Source organism: Buteo buteo, chromosome 2 (assembly GCF_964188355.1).
Source record: "Buteo buteo chromosome 2, bButBut1.hap1.1, whole genome shotgun sequence".
NCBI classification, from domain to species: Eukaryota; Metazoa; Chordata; class Aves; order Accipitriformes; family Accipitridae; genus Buteo; species Buteo buteo.
The window spans coordinates 69,062,296-69,072,930 of record NC_134172.1 but is presented as its reverse complement, the minus strand read 5'-3'; the positions used below and the strand labels follow the sequence as shown (position 1 = coordinate 69,072,930).

The 10,635-nt window shown below is 42.9% G+C and overlaps 1 protein-coding gene across 3 annotated transcripts; it reads left to right on the top strand.

The window, feature by feature from the left end:
- Nucleotides 1-1,207: 1,207 nt before the first annotated feature.
- On the top strand, nt 1,208-10,446 carry TTPAL (alpha tocopherol transfer protein like). 3 transcript variants are annotated; one of them, XM_075018540.1, is made up of 6 exons: nt 1,208-1,255; nt 2,513-2,965; nt 3,693-3,886; nt 5,784-5,894; nt 6,639-6,960; nt 9,002-10,446. In XM_075018540.1, the coding sequence occupies exons 2-5, from the start codon at nt 2,527-2,529 to the stop codon at nt 6,912-6,914; spliced, it is 1,020 nt and encodes a 339-aa protein (XP_074874641.1). In that variant the 5' UTR covers nt 1,208-1,255; nt 2,513-2,526; the 3' UTR covers nt 6,915-6,960; nt 9,002-10,446. The 3 variants fall into 3 exon arrangements, with proteins under 3 accessions (XP_074874641.1, XP_074874624.1, XP_074874633.1); XM_075018523.1 differs by having other exon boundaries at nt 6,639-10,446; XM_075018532.1 differs by having other exon boundaries at nt 1,241-1,312; nt 6,639-10,446.
- Nucleotides 10,447-10,635: the final 189 nt, after the last annotated feature.

Sequence of the window (10,635 nt, the reverse complement as noted above, 5' to 3'; positions counted from 1 at the left end):
GAAGGGCCTTGTTTCCCACTGTGGGCTCCTGGGATTCCCGCTCTTTGTCCAACTATGTTTGACTCCCTCTCCTGGCTGAAAACCCGGGTTACAGCCAGGAAAAAAGAACAGAACCCACCGAGCTCGCAGGGACCCTCCAGCTTGGGGACAGTCCCTAGCAGGATGCTGAGCCCGTTTTGCAATCTAATTCTGCATCCATTGATCAGTGGGGTTAAAGAGGTGTCATTTCCCCCCCCTCCCCAGCACTCCCTGTTGAACCCTTTTTAATGCAGCAAGCCTGGGATGACCATCTTCTTTATTTTTATTACACATTCCATGCAGAGGTCAGGCATCACCATCTGAACACCTGTGAGATACGGCTTTCTGTCCTCACAAAACCCAAACTTAAACAAAAGAAAAAAACCCAACCCACCCAAATTCTGCCTTTATTAGCATTTAGTCCCTCTGTTGACATTTAAATCCAGGCTACAGCCAGCACACCTCTTGGGCCTCGCTCCCATCCCACCATAGGAGCCAGCTGCACTTGCCTGGACCCTTCTTTGAGGTTCCCCTAGCTCTGACCACGTTAATTCCGCAACTGCTCTGGCTTTCACCTCGCTGGGGAGCTCTGGCTGGCAGGGAGAGGCTCTGGGGCCCACACATGGTGCTGTGAGCCCATTCCTGGCTGCCTTTCCCCTCTGTTCACAGTCTCTGAGGTTGCTGCTGTCTCAGAGGTACCAGCTTGGCCACAGATGGGGGAGGAAGGCCCAGCTTTGGCAAGGAGAGTCCCTGAGGACATGTCAGGTCACCGTGCCAGTGCTCCTGCTCTCAAAGGTCAGCTCCAGGCAGGCTTTACATATATAATATATAACTATTTATGCCTTTGCGGCTCACGGCTGGAGGCAATGAAATGTCGCTATGAAAGAGGATGAGGTGGGATTACAGGGCAGAAGCAGCCCCTACGAAGCGGGTTCCCTCACGCTGTACTGGGCAGGTACCAGAGACGGGGGAACACCCGCATTTTGGGCCTGAGGCCGAACCACACCCGCACCGCGCGGCGCTGCCCAGCCGGAGGGGGGCTCCTACGGGGGTGAGGACCCGGCGGGAGCCGCCGCTGCCGCCGGAGAGAACCGAAGCCCGGCACGCCGAGGCACGCCGCGGCCCTGACGGCCTGGAGGCCATCGCGTCTGCGCGTCGGGTGCGCCATTTCCGGGCGGGCGTTGTACTTCCGGGGCGCCGCTGCCTGGAGACGGCGGTGCTGGGCGGGAGCGCTCCGGTACGGCGGCGGGGCTGGGCCCGGGGCGGAGGTGGGGGGCCGGCGGAGGGCTGCGAGGTGCTGCTGGGGCTGAGGGGAGGGTTGGGGGGGGGGGTAATGCCGGAGCTGAGGGGGCTGTGGGGCCCTTCTTGCCCCTATACCCACCTCAGTGCCAGAAGCACTGGCAGGGCACTGAGGCTTCTTTGGTGCCCCCAGGCAGACGCTCGGGATGTCAGGGCAGGGGCCAAGGGTTTGGGTCCTGCACAGCCCAGGCTATAACGAGGTGAAGCATGTCAGCGCCCCAGGACCTTCCCCGAGGAGCCTGGGGAAGGTGTGGTAGAAGTAGGCAATTCGGGTGTCTGTCACTGCGGGAGGAAGCTGGTTATGTGGGACAGGTATTATTCTCACAGGTGATTCCTGTGTGATACCCAAGAGTGGTATAGTGTGCTATGAGTGACTCTGAATAGGAGTAGCTCAGAAAAAAAAGGCGTGTTTTTCCCTTCCAGTCCTAGGTCAAGCTATAGGAAGTACACCAGGCTTGTAATCTTATGATTTTTCACTTGCCTCTATCCACTTGCTACTGGATTTGGAAGTTAAGTTCCCAGTTCAGAAGTATGGGCAGCACACTGAAAACTAGATTAAGCCTACCTTAATACCCACGCAATGCTGGCATAAGAGTCTGTAATTTTCTCACCTGCTCATCCAGTCTTGTGAACTGCAGCTGTTTCTTATATTCCTGGATGCTGCTCCTCCTGAATTGCTCAAAACATTCACGTGGGCAGACGTGCTGATCAATGCGCATATTTGCCAGAGAAGTTAGTGAAAACTCCCGGTTGTCTAGACTCAGCTAGGAGAGGTTCTCAGAAGAGGGTGTAACTTGACCAAATGTGAGAATCCTGCCTAAATGGGATGTGTTTACTTTCTTTAGTTTCCATTTGGACATAGGAAATAAATGTTAAGGCAAATTAAATTTTGTGTTTTGCAAAGAAGCTGTATAACTTTGTATTTTAATTTTATTTATTTTTTTTTTTAAATTTGGTTAGGTTTCTTCCAAGGTGGTTTTCTGTCCACTATGCAGGATAAAGAGATTACAGAAACCTGCACTATTTAATCCTAGGAAGAGAATTAAAAAGCCTGAACTGTGCTTCTAGCTGTAGTGCCAGTTTTTGGAAAGGGCTGGGAAATGGAGGGATACAGGACATAATAAATATGAAAATAACAAATATGCTTGTTAGTCTGTGGGATTGTTTATCATGTGTAGCACTTGGTTTTTGACAGATTCCTGCTACATTATGTCAGGAGACAGCGACTGCACCAGGACAAGTCCATCAGCAGGGTCTCCATCAGACAACGAGTTCTTGCCAGATCGGCCAAAGTATGTTTGCTCACTGTCTCCTGATCTCATTACCAAAGCCCGGGAAGAGCTCCAGGAGAAACCTGAATGGAGGCTCCGTGATGTGCAGGCACTCCGAGATATGGTGTGCAAAGACTATCCCTCCCTGGGGACCTGCCTGGACGATGCTTTTTTGCTAAGGTTCCTCAGAGCCAGGAAATTTGATTATGATCGAGCACTTCAGCTTCTGGTGAACTACCACACCTGTAGGAGGAGCTGGCCTGAGGTCTTCAATAACTTGAAGCCGTCTGCAATAAAGCCTGTCCTAGAGTCTGGTTTTGTCACTGTGCTGCCTCGTCTGGACCCAGAGGGACGCCATGTCGTCTGCATCCGCCCAGGTACTAAAATGCGTGAATATCTTTGTTCTCCGTCTTTGAGGTGTGTCTGGGCCAAAAATCTGTTTCCTACTTTCCTGTGAACAGTGGTTACTCACACAGAGTATGTGGATTCTCTTTGAAATTTGAAAAGCTAGCTTGTGAAGGGACACGTTTGTTGTTAGCCAACATTATACCAGTTCCTTTTCCTGTGTCAGCAATAACTGCAGTTATGTCAAAATGAAAATGCAATGAGGTGGGTTGATGAAATGTTAGGTGATTCAAGAAAAATTAATTAATATGTAGTAACTCAAATTGAAACAGGGCTGCTGGCCTATGGTTAGAAGCTTGTAATTTGTTTTGACAATAAGTGGAGAGAGGAGCCTATGGCTTTGACTCCCATGTAAACAATCAGAGCCTTCCATGTACATTTGGTGCTGCCAGGCTTGCTGTAAATTTGTCTTCATTTGTTCTCCTCTTTTCCATTTACCTGCTTTCTTTCTGAGCTGAAACTGTTTCTAATAAGCTGTGCTGGGTGGAGAACGGGGTTCTTAAAACCGTTGCCTTTACTCCCTGAAGTAAACATGAGTTGCCATTTATGTCTTGCTTAAGAAAGGCTGCTCTGAACTAGGACTGTGGCTATTAAAGACTAACTTCTAAGAGTCCAGGAAAATGGAAAATCAGTTTTTGGAATGTGTATTGTTAGCTTATATTTACTCTTCGACTTACCATCCATGTCTTGTAACCTCAGACAGATGGACACCCAGTAATTATCCGATTACTGAGAACATTCGTGCCATATACTTAACGTTAGAAAAACTCATTCAGTCCGAAGAGACCCAGGTGAATGGAATTGTAATCCTGGCAGACTACAAAGGAGTCAGCTTATCTAAGGCGTCTCATTTTGGTCCTTTTGTAGCCAAAAAAGTGATTGGAATTCTTCAGGTAAGACCTGAACTGGTGGGAAAATAAGCTTGTGCATTGTAAATGACTGCTTCTGTGTCTAGAGTTCTTTACTATGTCACCAGAAACTTAAGCATCTTGGCTTTTACTAGCAGAGGTAAAACATGTCTCTGCCCAACCAGTTTCTCACACCCTTGCCAACTTACCTCACTTGCCCTTTTTTTGACTTTTGCATCCCTAAAACTAAATTTGCATTAGAAATTCAAACTTTGAGTTAGAACAGGAGAAAAAAGTAGTTCTGCTAGGTAGTGGTAAGGAAGAGAGAGAGCAATGAATTACAGTTCGAGAGAGAAGACACCTTTTTGCCTGAATGCTGAAGAATGGCTTGTTATTTAAATGGTTCCTGTCAGCCAAGACACTGGGCAAGTGCAAGTTCAAGTACTGCTGCAAAAATTTTGCAGAGAGGACTTTTGAATGGGTGTGATTTGAGGAGGATTTCCATCTGCCACCTGAAGGAAGAGAAGCTTCTTCAGCACAGGGGGCAGCAAAAGAAGAGACAGTAATAAAAAGGATCTCCGACTAGGTGTTTGGAAGGAAAATGTTGGAGAGCAAGTTAGAGCAAGGGTGTAAGCACAAGTGGAGTTGTACAAAATAGGAAGGTGAAAGGAGTGAGGAGTAACCTGGCCAAAGTGGCAGGAAGGTCTAATGATTTTACTTGATGTTCTACCATACTATCTGGAAGAGTGAGATGAGGAAAACTTCTCTTGAGTGGGTTCATTCCCTCATTACTTTTATTCTGGCCTGAGCTAGTTATGTTCTTTGTTGCTTTGGGGGGGGGGGGGGAGGGGAATAAGGAAGGATAGAGGGAATCGGGTAAACTTGTGGAAATGAGACTAGTGAGTTTATGAATGCCTATGTAAGAACGTGCTCCTTGAAATTATGATCTAAATGAGTCATTTAACTGTATGCGCCCATATTTAATTTGCACAAATAAAGTGATGGGTGTCCTGCTGTTGTTAGTGGAAGCTATTCACAAAAGCTGAACTTGGTGAAGGATGTAAAGGTATGGGTGGTATATAAACATGTTGCATCAACCTTGCTGAGCTGCATCTCTTGTAAAGATGAGCTAATTCACTGACCTTTGTAAGCAGAAAAATAGTCCTGTAGTGCATGTTATCTGCTTTTCACTCTAAGCATTAACTGCTTGCTTTGTCAATGTACAGCTGGTTACAAGGGAAGGAAACTTGACCATGGCACATAAGACCTTAATTGATGATCATGAGCTTTTGCCTTGGAAAAATGTTTCTGCAAATAAACTTCTCCAGCAGAAATCCCATAACTAACTGTTGTTTTAAACTGTCTTGTATAGGAGACACTGTGTGTTCTGCTGGCAGCGCAGCCTGTTTATCTTTTGTAGTTAGCATGACAGAATAGTTGGAACGGCAGAAAAATAGTGATATTAGATTTATTCCTTGTATAAAAACACATTTTGGAGTATCTTGGGCACCAAATCTTGTAGTTGGACACACCGCTAGAACCAGCCTGCTCTGGCTCTGAGCGTGGTGCACTCCTCAGAAGCTAGGGTCATCACTTTGTAACTGCATCCTTATCATGGTTGGGAATACCCAAAGGACAGTGATTACCTAACTGTCTTTGTCAGGGGAGATGAAGAACAACATAAAAAATTAAGATTTACTGACAGCAATATATTTCTCAACGCAAGGTTTTCTTGTCTCTTGACTTTATTTTTATGCCCATGGTTCTCATCCTAAGACTACTCCCTATTACAACGTGCATTTCTGTTGCCATATTGGTACCTCAGATGAAAGTTTGGGAGCCGGTGGGTTGTGCTGGCAGTCAGTCTCAGGAGATTTTAAAAAGAGGAAGGTGGCAAATGTTTTTTTTAAACTGCATTATAAAAATCTTCTTTACCCTTCAGGATGGATTCCCCATTCGAATAAAAGCTGTTAACATAATAAATGAGCCTCGTATATTCAAAGGCATTTTTGCAATCATCAAGCCTTTTCTGAAGGAGAAGATAGCAAACCGGGTAAGATTCGTGTCATTTTAACATTAACGTTTATAAGTTCCTTGCTTGGCCACTGCAAGAAAAAATTGTTGAAAAATCTCACAGCTAGAAAAATGTTGGTGCTGTTTACTTGATCTAACTTGTCCTTTCTGCTTTAATGTTTAAAAATATACCTGTTGGGAAAATTCTTCACGAGAGAAAAGTTTTGAGGAATTTAATATTGGCATAACATTAATATGGAACTTTAGTACCTATGCTATGTATTCAGGGCACTAATTCCATCCCTGGGGTTGGATTATCTTGGCAAGTAATGCTTTGTTTATGAGATGGTGTCACAGGAAATCTGTGTTGCCACTTCCTTGCTCTTCACCCTTACTCATGCCATGCAGGATGCTTGCATATCCTCTCCATAGGACTGGATGTAGCTGCAAAGGATGATGATTTTTTTTCCACAAGGATAAATACTTCTAATCCCATGAACAAACTTGGGGATGAGTTGAATTTGGAACCTCTGCACAGACTAGCAAATGTCAAGTCTCTTTTGCTGGGATTTAGGCTGCACTAGACTTGGATCATCTCAAGGCTTCTCTCAGTAGTGTGTCTAACTGCACCTGCCCAATGTTGTATGCTGCCACTTGCCCATAAAGACATCACTTCTAAAATTTGCTCTTTAGCTCAAAATAAGCTTGTTAGCTTACTGTTTCAGTAATTTGCTGTAAAGTTTGATATGCACTGTTCAAGCTATCTTTTGCTTGCTTTCTTCAGTTTTTTCTTCATGGCTGTGATCTGAATTCCCTTCATCAAAACATTCCTCCAGTGATCCTTCCTGAAGAGTATGGTGGTACTTCAGGGAAGCTGGACATCTCTGCATGGAATGAGCTGCTGCTAGCCTCTGAAGAAGACTTCCTGCATGATTTCTCACAGCTGGTTCTCCCGTGTGACAGCTCTCCCCATGACATGCTAGTGAGCGGGGATGCTGATGAAAAGCAATGTGATGATTCTCTGCGAGGCATGAAACCTCAACTCTATTACTGTTATTAACAAACCAGTGAAGGGAAGTTTTCCAGCACAGTTAAGATCTGTTCTGGTAGGTGATGTTGTGAACTCTGCCTTACTCCTAAACCTGCAGTTTAGGAACAGACCGCTGAGGCACTTTATACTGTAGAACCAAAGGAAGCTGAAGAGGGCACAATGGGGGCAGGGCAGAGTTCGGTGACGATAAAAGCAAAGAGCACAAGTTATGTAGAATAGTTGAGGCTCATCAACCTCTGTGTGAATAATGCAAACTGGCCTAGTCTTTCTAATGATAAAGACAAAAAAAAATCCTGCAGGATGGTAAGCTTGATGGCTTCTTATCCCCTACTCACACAGGTGAAAAGTGACGACGATTATTTACTAGCTTTTTGACCATCTGTTTCCTTCCCCTTCTGCAAACACCAGTAATCCAAGACAAGAAAACTGCTTTTGAACCCTGCAAAATATAGTTCTGTCAGTGAGGATTGCCTAAAAACATAAAAGTCTAACTTGGCCTGTCCTTTATCACTTGGTTCAGATTGTGAGTTGGTATTTCTGAAATATCTCAATGAATATTTGTCTCAAATTAGAGCAAAACTTTCTTATCCATGAATATCAGTATGGAGATAATCTCTGAAACTTCCTCACAGTCGGAAGAACTATAACTGGTCGATTAACCGCTACATCTATGCCAAGGCTTATTATAAACAGATGCAATCTTCATTTTCAGAAAACAGGAAGTCTTTCAGGTAAAGTACTAAGGCTTTTGATTAGATAACAGCTTCAAATAATGAGGTTCAGGACCAAATAAGAAAAAGCTATGGCAGCCACCTTCCCACTCTGTCAGTTGTTCTTTTCTTCAGCTGGTTCTGATGAGGAATTGGGTAAGTAACTCATACACAGAATTTGTAAGGAGGCTTTGCAGCAGTTGGCATATGATGTATAGAAGGCAATACTTCATGTGAGACAGCAAGGTGCTTCTTTAGCTTGTTACTTTGGGCAGAATTTGAGTTTAAGTCTGTGAAACCAAATGCAGACAGGCTATTTGAAAGCACATTCTTAAATTTCCTGGTATTGTAGCATTTTGTTCACTGTGCTTGTCGGCTCTTTTGTGAAATGTTACAACTTTGTTTTCAACTTTGTCGACCTCTTTTGTCTTTGGTTATCATGTTCCTATATGAAGTTAGACTTTAATCATCTCTGTAATATTTACCTGTAGCTTGTATGCCTGTGCTTCTAGGTCTTTGTCTAGAGACAGAACTATGACTCTGATGTCAAACCAGGGTAAGATAACTATGTCTAAATAAGCTGTTCCCACTCCCCAAGTTCAATCTGTTTAATGGTCTTGAATTAGAACTTAACTCTCAGCACACTCTTTGCACATGTTTTTCTGCACTATAATAGTGTGGAGATGGGAAACCTCATTAGGACCAGGAAAGCACACCCTGTTATGTAAAGGTGAAATATTTCACTATTTGGTGAAAAAGAACATTCATTGTAATTGGAGATTTATCTCTAAAGCATTTTCTGTGGATGAAATCTTTATTTAGTGCCAAGTGTGACTACAGGTACCAATTATGTTTCTGTAAATTAAAACTAAAGCATCTTGAGGATTTCAGACATTCATTTTTCAAAGTGCCAAACTCTGTTTTGAATGTCTGTCTTCCTTTCAGTCCCCCTACAGCATGACTGCACTGCCAAAGAGAGACTCATCTACCACTGTAATGACTTCCTCATCTGGCAGCAGACCTTGTCCTGGAACTAGGGGGTAGCAAATGTTATACCTGTCATCCAAGCATTATAAAAGGAAACTGGGTTTTGAGAAGGGATAATCCATGAAGCTTTATTCTGGGTGGCAGTTCAGAATTTGTGGGAGTAGGGAACTTATTGCTTGAACTGTTTTAGATTAAAGGTGGGAAGAGATTAATTTTCCTCACTGAAAGCATCTGATTTTTCCTACTTCTATAAGTCAATTCTTACGCCTCTCTGACAGCTATTACCTTTAGTGCCAGGGGAAAAAAAAACCCTACCATTTTCATCTACTTAAAATAACGTAAAAGAGTACTGCTAGCCACTTGCGCATTTCTGACCAGAATGTGCTGTGTGTTTTGCAGAGATTAATTCAGTTCTTTGTGCCACCTAGCAAGACAGTAGCACACAGCACCAGGACTTAGAAAGGTAAGTGGCTGCCCATGCTGTTTAACTGCCAGAACATAGAGAGTGGTGTTTATGTTTGTTTAGTGCCTCTTAATTCCAGCCACAATGTACAATTAAAAATAAATAAATAGGATGGACCATTTTTCCTGGAGGTGAAGGCATGACTGGTATTTAATACTCTTTCCTTAATTGTGCTGCAGGGTTTGAAGTGGTGGTATTTTGACAGTTAACCTATAAGAACAGCTAATTTGATCCCCTTACATAACTACTGGAGAGGGAGGTTGAATATTCAAAATTCAATTTAGTGTCCTTCAAAAAGAAAAAAATCTAGTGGCGTTCAGCAGAAGGCTGAGGAGCCTCTACAGAAACCAACCCCTTTTTCAGGCTTTTGTATTCTCTTATATGCCTTAAATAGCAGGCAAACTAGATCCATCTCTCCTTCCCCTTTTCTCCTCTGCTCACAGAGCAACTAAGAATAAAGCGTATGATTTAAACATAATAGATAAGGCTACGTTATCAATGCTGAAAATAGCCTATGTTATGCCTCTAGAACTTTTTTTTCTTAAAGCTGGCTGCTGGACAGTTGATGTCAGGATGCTTGAATTAAACCAGGCTTGCTTTTATCAAGCATTGAACTGTTACTTCTAATTTGCTCTTTCTTGACTTTAGAACTCAGAGAGTTGTGCTTGGCTTGTCTTACAGAAAGCACAGCTCTGTCTTATATGCGCCTGACTACAGAGCTGAGAATGCTCTGAGCTTTGCTAGTAAGTGGTAAAGAAATCAGTTTGTTTCCAAAATTTCTTATGTCAGCATTTGGAAAATAAATACTTGTTTTAAGTATAGAGTCTCCTTATCTGCAAATTAAGAGACTAGATAGATAGGAAAAGCTTACAGGTTGGGGGTTTTGTTTGGTTTTTTTACAGCACTAAAACTGATCTGTTCTTTTTTCCACCTGAAATAACTTTGTTTCCAGAGTTTATATGCCTTGCCCAGTACATAAGCCAATGCCAAATCCAATGCATAATAAGGAAAGATACTTGAACTGCAATGGGCAGCCACAGCTTTTGGCATTAAGTGGGACAAAAGGTAGCTGCATACTATACATAAAAGTACTTGAATTTATACTCTTGCAAATGGGTGTTACAAACCCTGAGGTATTTTCAGGAACTGGGTGAAGTATTGTTTTTGTTAAATCTCATTTTGGCATGAGTTAATCATAGTGTTATTCAAACTAATAATTTTGCCTTCTGTTATATTTGGGCCTAGAGGTATTGGGTGGTTAAGTGTACATCTTATTTTGACAGAATTTATTTTTATATTGCATTTTATAAAATGGAGTGGTCAAAATGTGTAATTTTATGATGCATGACTGGGTGATTAAACACATTGTAACAGCTGCTAATTTGATATTTTAAATGTTTGCCTTGTGTCATGTTGGGGTATTTTATTGTAAAACGCAATAGCAACATATAATTAGTTCCACACTAAACACATAGTTGCAACTAAGTATAATTGCCACAGTGTTATATCAGAAAAAGGTGTTGCTTTCTACTGCAGAACTAAATTTTACTTGAATAACTGTACCTGAGCA

Coding starts and splice junctions, on each gene's coding strand:
- TTPAL (XM_075018540.1), top strand. CDS start 2,527: ATGTCAGGAGACAGCGACTGCACCAGGACAAGTCCATCAGCAGGGTCT. Junction 2,966..3,692: donor TGTCGTCTGCATCCGCCCAG/GTACTAAAATGC, acceptor TTGTAACCTCAG/ACAGATGGACACCCAGTAAT. Junction 5,895..6,638: donor AGGAGAAGATAGCAAACCGG/GTAAGATTCGTG, acceptor TGCTTTCTTCAG/TTTTTTCTTCATGGCTGTGA.